This window comes from Pseudorca crassidens, chromosome 11 (assembly GCF_039906515.1).
Source record: "Pseudorca crassidens isolate mPseCra1 chromosome 11, mPseCra1.hap1, whole genome shotgun sequence".
NCBI lineage: Eukaryota > Metazoa > Chordata > Mammalia > Artiodactyla > Delphinidae > Pseudorca > Pseudorca crassidens.
In genome coordinates, this window is record NC_090306.1 from 52,907,376 (window position 1) to 52,919,483 (window position 12,108).

The window sequence follows — 12,108 nt, forward strand, 5'->3', positions numbered from 1 at the left end:
CTCAGAAATAGTAAATGTGTCTTTTAGGCCCAGTGTTATCAAATTGTTTTAAAGTACTAGATTTCTTTAGAAATTACTTTCTGTTTCCAAGGGGGGAGCAGTCATATGCCAATATAAAGAGTAGACTACGTTAGCTTTATCAGGTATATTTCATAGCTTTAGTCAAAATGCTGTCTAATATTCACAGCAAAATGAACAAATGGAAATTATATTTATTTTAATTTAGCATAAACATATTTCCCTAACTAACTTAGTAAAAAAACTTGACCTTCATTGTGGCCATGAATTAATAGAATCCAAGCACAGATTTCAACAACATTATATTCACTTAGGAAAAAAACACTTTAGCTGTCACCTCTAATTCTGAAACATAACTGTTATTTCTGAATATTCAGCTTCCTGTCTTATTTCAAATGTATATCTTAATAGTTATAATAACTAGGTAAAACTTTGTATCCTGTTTTTTCTAAGCCTATTTCTTCCTGTTACAGTCTTAATAGCCATCATTTTAAATGATTATTTTCAACACAAACATTTTTAATGAAGGTAGGATACTTTATATAAACAAATATAAAGGAGTTGCTATATATGAACAAGTAATATACATATGATTATGACACATACATAAATATGCTAATTATTTTTCTCTGCTGTGATGCTGTTGTATTCAAGCTTTAATCATTCATACAGTCTGGTTCTTTCAAATAAAAATTGTTTGAGAACAAACTCATATCTTCCTTAAAAGAACTGCTTTTTAATATACTACTTTTGGAAACAGTAAAATATCTTATAAATACAGTAGTAGTATTCTGAGTAATGTTAATGAGGGTTTTAGCAATGTAAGATACTGTTGGAGAAAAGAGGAAAAATGAGAAATATTCTGAATCCCAATAAAGAATGGGTTTTGAAATAATCTTGATTTTTTTAAAATTTTATTGGAGTATAGTTGATTTACAGTGTTGTGTTAGTTTCGGGTGTACATTAAAGTGATTCAGTTACACCTATACATATATCCATTCTTTTTTAGATTCTTTTATCGTATAGGTTATCACAGAATATTGAGTAGAGTGCCCTTGTTTTAGGTCCTTGTTAGTTATCTGTCTTACATACAATAGTGAAATAGTGAACTGATGTTTTGTTTTCATTGTTGACAGTGAGTTTCTGACAGTTAAATCACCAGATTCTTTCCAGGAAAATATCTATTAGTTTTATGAAGATTCTCATTTTTTAAAAAACTATGCTTACTTAGAAAATATATACCTCAATATAAATCATAATGAGGGATTTTCTTATTTTTTGTTATTTTATCCTGTTTCTTTATCCCATTACCTGCTGTATTGTTAGTCATTCCCCCCCCACCCGCCCCCCCCAGCCAATAAAATGAGACCTGTAGGTACCTCAGTTTTGGCAACCTACCGATGATTAGTAACTAACTTGATATATTATTTTAGGATTCTTACTCACATATTGACTCCCAGAGCAGAAATTTCTGATTAATAAGAATATTTGATTCCTAGCTTTACAGCTTCAAGTAATCTTAGAAATGATGTAATATCCTTTGCTTCCTTTGTAACTTCAAATAAGCATAAAGCAAAATCCTTCAAATAAAGTATAAAACAAATTTAATTAGTTCAGGGTTAAACAGTTGTATATTAGTTTGTAAAATGGGTTAAGTTAACATGGGAAGTGCATGCTGTTGGTTGTTTTAGAAATGTGAATGTAACAAGTATAATTAGGAGAATATATGTGACAAAGTATCATAAAAATTAGCATTGGATTGGATATTTTAAATACTAGACAAACTACATTTGAACTTTTTGAGCTAAAACAATTCCCTGCAAGTGAAAGACAAATTTATGAGTCCCTTATTGAATTGATGCAAAGCGTGTGAGTACAACAGTCATTTGGAGCCTCCCTTTTGCCATATTTGTCTAATGTATCACATATCAGGCCGATTACTATTTTCAGAAACAGTGTTCATGGCTGAAATCCTACAGTTAACCTTTAGAAGATCAAAAGGAAATATACTTATTAATAAGGTGAACCTAATGTATACATATTTTCTCTTTTTCTGCCTTATTGCTTGCATGTTTAGCAGCTTTTTTTTTTTTTCATTTGTTGCACAGAATTACTGAGTATGTATTTAAAGGTCAAACAAAGTCATCTTAGGATGGAAAACTAACGTATCAGTTACAGGGCATAGCTGGATATTTTGGCAACAGTAATTTGTAGTTATTATTTTAAAAGATTTATTTTAACGTATAGAATGATATTATAGCTGTTGCTAACTGAAATTGTATAAAACTTACAATTTTTAAAGGTTTTCTTCTTGAGATCAAGTACTAAAAGCTGAAAGTATGTCTGTATCTTTAATCAGAGCTGTATTTACACTTTGCATTCACTTTCTCATCATAAATACTAAATGTATTCATTATTTATAGTATACCAAAGTATCTTCATAGAGTAGTAGAATGCCTTTCTAAACTGTCCGTTAATGTTTGTGTCATGATTATTCACATTCTGTTAAATATTAAAATTTCCAAAAATGTTCCTTTCTTTTTCAGCTATCCAATATCTATTATTTTTTACTGATGGGTTTTAATAGTTACTAGTTTCTCACTGGAGATCTGTAGGTTTTTTCTAAAGCCACTTTAGAGAAATGTATTGTTATTCAAAACAGTGAAATATATCAAGCTATAGCTGAACCAATTTGTTTTGTTTTTTAGGTGGTTGAACAGGGTATGTTTGTAAAGCACTGCAAAGTAGAAGTATATCTCACAGAATTGAAGCTCTGTGAAAATGGAAACATGAACAATGTTGTAACTCGAAGATTTAGCAAAGCTGACACAATAGGTAATGCAAGATCCTGTTTCTTTGTTAAACCATTGCTATTAGAAATTTATTTAAAATTCTATTAGTTATATGCTACGAAGATGATAACCATTTTAAGTGTTTATCCTTAGACATTACAGGTTTCCAAGCATCATTCAATATGTCTTAGCTTAGAGTTGAATTATTTATCATTTCTAGGTCTACTTTACATTATTAAATGAGTTTAATATTTGTGCCATTTTACTTTTAAAAAAAAATCAAATAATTGTTTTAATTTAGCATTTGAAAATACATATCATGTTTGTAACATGACTATAAATTGAAGTAGAACTTTAAATAAAAACTTGCTTAGGTAAAACTTTGTCGGGTAATGTAATATATATATCAATAATAATAATGATAATTTACCATTCTTAGCATGAAAAATGACCATTTATTTTCTTTTTTTCTCACAGTTTATTCTTTGGACTCTATAAATACAAAATTAAGTAGCTACTTACAGCAGCGGGCTTAGCATTAATATGACTCACTGATTTTTTTTTTAATAATGAATAGGTTACAGAATTATATATCAAATATAAGTGTGCCTAACTCCTATGTATTTATATATCTTTATATATTTACCTATCTACACATATAAATGTATATTTAAATACATGTAAATTTATAATTCTGTTTAAAAGCCACATGTTAATTTAAGATCAAGAATGTATTGAATAACAAAATAAAACTCATAGATTCAGAGAACAGATTGGCGGCTGCCAGATGGGAGGGGCTTGGAGGTTGGGTGAAATAGGGTGAAGGGGATTAAGAGGTATAAACTTCCAGTAAGTCATGAGGATATAATGTACAGCATGGTGACTATGGTCAATAATATTGAATTGCAAATTTGAAAGTTGCTAAGAAAGTAAATCTTAAAAGTTCTCATCACAAGGAAAAAGTTTTTCTAACTTTGTATGGTGACAGATGGTCACTTATTGTGGTGATCACTTAGTGATGTATACAAATGTTGAACCATTCTGTCATACACCTAAAACTAATACAATGTTGTATGTCAATTGTACTTCAATTTAAAAAAAGAATATATTGAATAAAATGTTTTTTAAATAAATGATTATGTATTTAATAACAGAATTGCAGTACTTTTTGATAAGACACAACTCAAAATAAAAATTATAAAAGGTTGTTATTTTCAAATAAAGTTTTTGGAACAGAAGATTAATGGCAATAACATTGATCTTGTTGGAAAGTGCAAATGGACACTGGAGAAGGACATAACACTTAATGTAGAACTTAGAAAGAAAAATTAGAAAATTTATGAATTATAGCACCATATAGCTTTTCTTGTTGGAACCAGTCATTAAGTACACTTTATTAAAAGTAAATAAAAATATTTCTGAATTTCTTAAGTACATTTGACTTTCACCACATAGCCATTTCACTGCAGGAAAATGCTTTTAACTCATAATTTTCATGAAATAGTACCATTCTTCAATTTCTAATGCTTGGTTAATCCTAATGTTTTTGCCAGACATTATGTATGGATTTTTTATTTTCCCTCTCTTTATTTACCTAGAGCATTTGTAAGTTGAGATGCAATTTCAATAAACTCACACAGTCATCTTTCTAAAATGAATGCTTAAAATGTTAGGAACTCCATATAAATGTCATTTCATTACATTATTATGGATAAAGTATTATTATGGATAAAGTACTTAACGTTTTCAGTTCTAGATTTTTGGAACATATTCAGGAAAGTAAAACATTTCTATATCCTAAGAACTGAAAGTTTTAAATGTATAAAATTACATTAATCATGATATTAAAATGTACACAATAAGAATCTTTAAGAATCTGTAAGTCTGTCCAACAAAGATGACCTATTAAAATTAATTCAGAGACTAACTTCTGAAATGTTCAGCCAATTGGAATATAAATAAGCTACCTCTTAAATGCTTGATGTAGGTAATGTTTTCTAGTTATTTTAAAGTTTGGTATTTTCTAGTTAAAGTTTGGTATTAAACTTTTGGTATTAAAGTTTCTTTGTTTCTTACCTCATTTCTATAGGAAAATTTTATATATATATATATATATAAAAGTTATATGAGACAATAAGAAACTTATTTTAGAACATTAGTTTACTGAAAAATATTTTAAAACTCGTTATATGAAGATCTAAGGTTTAATTTCTGAACTCAAAACAAGCATTTTGGAGTTTTTACGTTAAGTACTAGGTAAGAATTATCAAGGAGATGATTTGTAAAGAATCTCTGCTTCAAAAAGTTTATGATTTATATAGATGTTAATTAGCATAGCTTAAATTTACTAATACTTTAAAATGCTACATACATTGGCTATATGCCTTAAAATTGTATATGAATAAATTTTTTCATATAGCTAACATTTCTTACTAGAACAGTTTTTTCAAACTGTGTTGTCTGTACTTTCGTGGTCATTAAGCAGTTTGTGGAGTAAAGAGAATGGAATGGAAAATATCAGAATAGAAAATATCAACATATATGTGTATAGTGGGACACAATTCCTTACTGTAGTTTTAAAAGTTTGAAAATGTATGTTAGAGCAAGTTTGCTTTTTAAGCAAAAAGTTTTGCAAAAATTAATCAAGCCAGGAATTTTAGAAACTTCATTGTTATTGTTATAATAGTTAGCAGTTATTGAATACTTACTATGCTTTAGGCACTTTACAGGAAATTTCTTATTTAAACCTCAACATTACTGTACCCTCATCTTCAAGGTGATAAAGCCTAGGCTAAGAAGGGTTAAGTAACCTACATAGGTTCACCCTGGTACCAAATGATAGAGCCAGTATTTTAACTCCTTAACCCAGACCCTTATACCAGAGTCTCACTTCTTAATTTGCTGCCTTATACAATCTGTGCAAATGTTAATTGGGTTGATTTTGTGTTTCTTTAGGAAGTGAGTTTTGAAACAAAGAATTTGATAAGAAAGGAAATATGAGATGTATATTTTTCCCTGTGTGTTTTTTCAATCTTGATTAAAAAGGATCAAAATAGCTATGTACATGAAATACAGTATACAAATTTTGTAAATGGAATTAAGAAATATAAGCACCTGTTTTCTGTTTTTACCAAATAATAAAATGTTCCATTTTCAGCTAGTAATGCCTACATTGATTTATAATAAAAATGATAGTAGCCATAGGTAGGATCTAAATAATTTACCATGTTCAGAGCCAAAATACTTTGCCTTTTTAATATTTTTCTCCCTAAATTGATATATTTGGGTATTGAACATGTGTCAATAAGGAAGATAAAACTTGTTCTTATTTTTTCTTTAAAGATACCACTGAAAAATAATTTTATTATAAAATTTGAAAAATGCTTTATGTTTATAAAATTTATTAATAGAACTGCTTAACTTTCTTATTAAATGTTCCTACTAGAAATGTTTGTCACAATAATTTTATTTCTGTTATCTGTGTTAATATATTTTTATCTCTTTATGCTTTTCATTAACTGCCTAATAGAGTCGGATTAATATACAGAAAAATATGCACATGTTCTCAATACCTTGACATTCTCAACTCCAGTGATCTTGATCTGCATCCAGCCTCAACCACCAGTTCCCATAGATATACCCTAGGCTGTCATTATCTACAACTGCACTTGCCAAATTTCAGTTTAAGCAAACTGCTTTCTGGCTACCACTTCCTCTGCTCCCGTTCTCTCTTGAACCCACTAAATCAGACCAACCACTTCCTTGGTTCTGCTTCTGTGATGGTCTCTAATTCTACATTGATACATCCAGTGGTCGAAGTCTTCCATTTCTTAATGTGCCAGCAAAAATTAACATACTTACTGACTTTTCCATCTAGAAATATTTTCTCTTCACATGGCTGCCAGGGTACAAGTTCTCACTGGCTGCATCTTCTCAGAGTCCTTTGTAAGATCCTCTTCATATTTCTGACCTCAGAACATCAGTGTGATATGCTCAGTCCTTGGATCTTCTTTCTTTTCCTTGATGACTTCCTCTAGTCCCCTGGCTTTAAATACTTTTCTGTATATTGATGTCTTATATCTCCTACCCAGACTCTCCCTTAATTCCAGTTTCAACCATTCCATATCTTCACATGTGTCTGATGAGAATCTAAAGATAACATATATGAAACTAAACTCTCTCCCTTCCCCCTAAAAGCTACTACTCTGTCATTTTTCCTCATCTGAGTAATCGTCACTTGCACTCTTCTAATTGCTTAGGCCAAAACCCTTGGTATCATTCTGATTCTTTTCTGTTTCTCACCCTGCATATAATTTAGCAATGTATATTCTAAGCAGTGCCTTCAGAATCTATTCCCAGTCTGACCACTTAACATTGCTTCCACAATTACCACCTTGGTTTGGATTTCTGTAGTAGCCTAGTCTCTCACCCTTGACATCCTGCAGTTTGTTTTCACTAGCAGCAAAAGTGAACATTTGAAGTGTCAATTGGATCATACCACTTCTCTGCTCAAAACTCCTAAATGACTTCTCTTCTTAATCAGATAAAATAGAATACTTTCATAACTGCCTCAATTCTGTATGATCCTACATGTGTACCTTTATGGTCTTATTTCCACCTTGCTCATTCCACTTTAGCCACATTGGTGCACCGTTCTCTTCTAAAACATGCCAAATACATTCCCATCTCAGGGTCTTTGCATTACCCTTTTCAAAACTCAATAAAGGGGGCATTTCCATATGTGTTGGTATATATTATATTATGTATATAAATATGTATGTATTAATAGAAAAAATGCCTGGAAGAAGTATCAAAATGTTAACAGTGGTTATTTCTAGGTGGACATTTTATTTCTACTTGTATTTTCTGAATTTTTGCAATGAGCAAGATTTATTTCTTCAATCAGGAAAGAAGTATTCATTTTTATAGAAAGACTAAAATGACCTCCCTTCCTTGGCTTCTTCCTCTGTCGTCCTTCCTACGTTATTTTCTGTTTCTTGATCTGGGTACTGCTTACACGGGTGTATCCACTATGGAAATTTATCATTATATACTGATGATTTGTGCATTTTTCTGTATACATTTACAGTTCAATAAAAAAAATTAATGCCGCCAAAATAGAAAGCAGTACTTACAGTGTATTTATGTTTCTTTAATGTAATTTTTTAAATGTTCTGGCTAGTTTGCATTAGGTTTTGAAATACACTATAGTATTTACTACTTATTTAATGCCTTAATCAAACTGTCATTGACTATAAGACTATTAAAGAACATTAGCTGCTAAGTAGAACATAAACAGTGTTATTGGACTAAGTTTAATTATGTAGGATAGATGTGGGTTTTTATATTTTTTAAGAGAACATGTATTTTTAGGTTTAGTATTTTACAAATAATGGTTTTTCCAAAATTAATCAAGTATTCTAAAATTTAGAAGTATTTCATATTTCTTTATATGCCATAAAATATATTAAGTGTAATTTTCTTGAGTCTAAGTTAGGTAAATTATTGACCATAATTTGATAGATATAGTAATATTTTCTAATATCTCTTTCTAATGTTTATGTACTTTAAAAGATTCATCTAAATATGGTACCGAAACTTAATTATTCTCAAACATGTAGACACTCCTATATCTTATTTTACAGCAGATTAAACTGCTCCAGTTTTTTAAAAGAAAGACTTCTTCCGTTCAGATAATTGGCTTAGAAATAAAGAAAATATATGGCTTTACCTTGGAAATAAGAAATTTTGACCAATTCAGACCTCTCTTCAAAGAAGGCACTTTTCTTTGTGTCCCTATATTCTATTTAATTTTAGATAGCTATTTAAACTGTAAATTGTATTCAACTTAATATAAATTATTCTTAAATTGGTTATAACTTAAAATATTTTTTATCTGTGGCATCTCTGAGTCATACTTTAATTTCTAACTCCAACATATCATTAGAAAATATATTGATTTTATAATGTGTAAAAAGTTAAAGTTCATCCTGTATAACATAAATTATATTTTAGTGTTATATGATTGAACTCTTACCTTTTGAGGTCTTAATTTCCCAAAGTAATCATCTGAGTTATAATTACCATTTTGTTCCTAAAAAGTATACCTGGTCTTAAAATTTTTCTTTATTGTTTTTATGTATTTCCTACATATTTGTTCATCTATTCTTGCTATTATATCAGTAATTTAAATTTAGGATTTTTATGTTAGTGAGCACTTAACTCTCTGTGGTATATTTTTAAATATTATATTTACATATCTTTCCTCCTTAAATCTAGATACAATTGAAAAGGAAATAAGAAAAATCTTCAATATTCCAGATGAAAAGGAGACCAGATTGTGGAACAAATACATGAGTAATACATTTGAACCACTGAATAAACCAGACAGCACCATTCAGGATGCTGGTTTATACCAAGGACAGGTATTTTTTAGCAATACTGTTTATTTTAAGCATATTATACATGAAGTTTTTGGGAGTCACAAACTTTATGGCTATCCTGACAATCTATAATGGATTCTACTGTTTCTGGTTTCCTCTTTCTAACTCTTCTCTATCCCTGCTGGTTACTAATTATAACTTTTGCTTCTCTCCTTGAGCTTGAGAATAACCTACTTTTTAAAAAGAAATTATTTTCCATTGAAAAATAGCTAATAAGGGGTCAGCAAACTTTTTGTAAAGGATCAAATAAATATTTTTGGCTCAGTGGTCTGTAAGGTCTCTGTCACGACTACAACTTTGCCATTGTAGTAGCAAGAAAGTAGCCATAAACAATATGTAAAAAATGGATATGGCTATGTTCCAACAAACTTTATTTACAAAAGCAGTCAGTGAGCTAAGTGAACTTAGTTTGGCAACCCCCGCTAGAAGGTATCAACCCCCAGTTTGGTCTTTCTTTATGACAGAATCTAAAGAAATGAATGTGTTGAGAAATGAAGACTTTTAGACACAATCAGCAAGTTCTACTGCTTCCACCTTCTAAATATCTCTTTAATTAATCTTTGTATCCCATTCTCACCCCTTATCTTTCCATAATCTCTTAACAAATCCCTCTGCTTCCAGTCTTTTGCATGTTCGTTCTCAGTCTTCCATATTTCTGTCAGAATACTCTTCCTAAAATGTAAACCTTATTATTTCCTTTTCATAAACCTTTCCTGCCTCCTTAACAATTGTAGAATAAAGTCCAGGCACCTTAACACAGCATGCAAGTCATGGTTTATCCTTTTGCCTAGTCTTCCAGCATCTTTCGATTATCCTTGCCTTTAGATCTACACTCTAATAATACCAAACTGAACTACTTATAGTTCCCTAAGCCTGCTATGCTTTTCCATACTCCTGTGCTTTCATATATGTTGTTCCATCTGCCTGTTGCCCCAGTCCCTGCATTCATCCAGAAAAAGTCCTTTTAAACATCCAAATATTGAAATTAAGCATCCCATCCTTTCATATAATCTAACCAGATCAGATTATTCATCCTTCAAATTCCAATTCAAAATTTGTCACATCATTTCTTGAGCCTTTCCTGATCTATTTATCTCAGTATCTAGTTGAGGTATAGGATTTGTTTTACTTTGGAGAAGAAATTTCTCCCTTAACTTCCATAGTGATTTACATATGTGTCTTGTATCATTCATTAAGTTATTTATATATTAAGCTCCCCAACTAGACTGTGAGGTCCTGTTTTTAGTTGGACTTTGTGTCCTATTTATTTTTATTTTAGTACCTAACCCAGAGCCTGCCACTCTAGTATATGGAAGTTTTTTGTTTTGTTTTGTTCTGTTTTATTTAAAATTGATACTGATACATGATGTAAGTTATTAAACTCAGAGGAACAGAAGGAAATTAATTTTTTAGCAAATGCCTACTATATATCAAGTATTGTACTCGGCTATAAAACAGTGATTTTCAGACTTATTTTAGCCATTATATTCTTACGTGAAATCTTATGGAATCTAATAATATGTATTACAATTAAAAGGAGTTACCCAGGGCTTTCCTGGTGGCGCAGTGGTTGAGAGTCCGCCTGCCGCCTGGGGTTCGTGCCCCAGTCCGGGAAGATCCCACATACCGCGGAGCGGCTAGGCCCGTGAGCCGTGGCCGCTGAGCCTGTGCGTCCGGAGCCTGTGCTCCGCAACGGGAGAGGCCACAACAGTGAGAGGCCTGCGTACCGCAAAAAAAAAAAAAAAAAAAAAGGAGTTACCCAGTTGAAGCTGAGTGTGTGAGACATTTGGAACTCTACTGGTTAGTCAACACTCCCCTCCTTAGCCAGCCAACTTCCTCTTTCTGTCTTCCAAATAGACATACACTTCTCTCCTTGGTTACCATCCATCAGGCCTTGAGGTAGCTCCAGGAGTACAATTTAAAATATATAGGATTATTTCTTTAAATCTTTTCAGTAATTGATTCTGAGTAATGGCTATTATTCTACTCATCATGTACATTAGAAAACCAAGGCTTAGAGAATTTAATTTGTTATTCTTGATAGGAATGCATTTATCAGAATGAAGATGACAATAAATTATTTTAATAAGAAGATTAACTATCTTATTAAATATATTATTCTTATAAAATATCTTCAGGGACATTTGATCTTTTGAAATAGGAATGGTTCAAAGAACATGGATTAAATTTTCTAGGTTTTGTACCAGTTATTTTCTGACTGATGATAGATGAACTAAACACTATCTTAGACTTAAAAGAAGTTTGGTTTTTTTTGTTTTGTTTTTTTACTGAAATAAAAGTATCCTCATTAGAAAGTGAAACGAAGATACATTATTGAAGAGTTTATCTCCCAAAATGGGTGGTCTTTATCTCTCTCCCTTGTATGTGTGTGTTCAATTTAATTAAATCTTAAAATCTTTTAAAAAATAATTTCATTTTGAGTTAAAGTTTTAACCATGAGCAAAATTTTATTCAGAAAATGATACATTTGAATAAACGAGTGAGTTTTAACATTTCTGGTGGCATTCAACATTAATATCTGTGACTGTAAAGACAAAAAGAATTTGGGGCTTCCCTGGTGGCGCAGTGGTTGAGAGTCCGCCTGCCGATGCAGGGGACATGGGTTCGTGCCCCGGTCCGGGAAGATAAAAAAGACAAAAAATTTAAAGTACAAATACTGCTAGGAATTAAAGGTTACAGTTGAACTTTAAATATTTACTTGATTCTTCAGCTTTAAGACCTTCCTTTAAAAAACAAGCCATAAATAATTATATTAAATGCATAACTTTGAAATTTTCTGTAGGTAAAATCTTTTGTTTTATAACTGGTTTAAGTCCTCCTAGAGACAAAGTTTG

The 12,108-nt window shown here is 30.8% G+C and overlaps 1 protein-coding gene across 4 annotated transcripts in view; it reads left to right on the forward strand.

Annotated features, from left to right (window-relative positions):
• Window positions 1-12,108, forward strand: part of USP15 (ubiquitin specific peptidase 15) — a 125,618-nt gene that overhangs the window by 43,574 nt on the left and 69,936 nt on the right. For 3 of the 4 annotated variants that reach the window (XM_067697197.1, XM_067697198.1, XM_067697201.1), the window contains exons 4-5: window positions 2,727-2,853; window positions 9,090-9,235. In XM_067697197.1, coding sequence (XP_067553298.1) covers window positions 2,727-2,853; window positions 9,090-9,235 — 273 coding nt within the window. Of the gene's footprint in view, window positions 1-1,793; window positions 2,040-2,726; window positions 2,854-9,089; window positions 9,236-12,108 lie in introns of those variants that run through there. The other variant, XM_067697199.1, reaches the window with a different exon arrangement.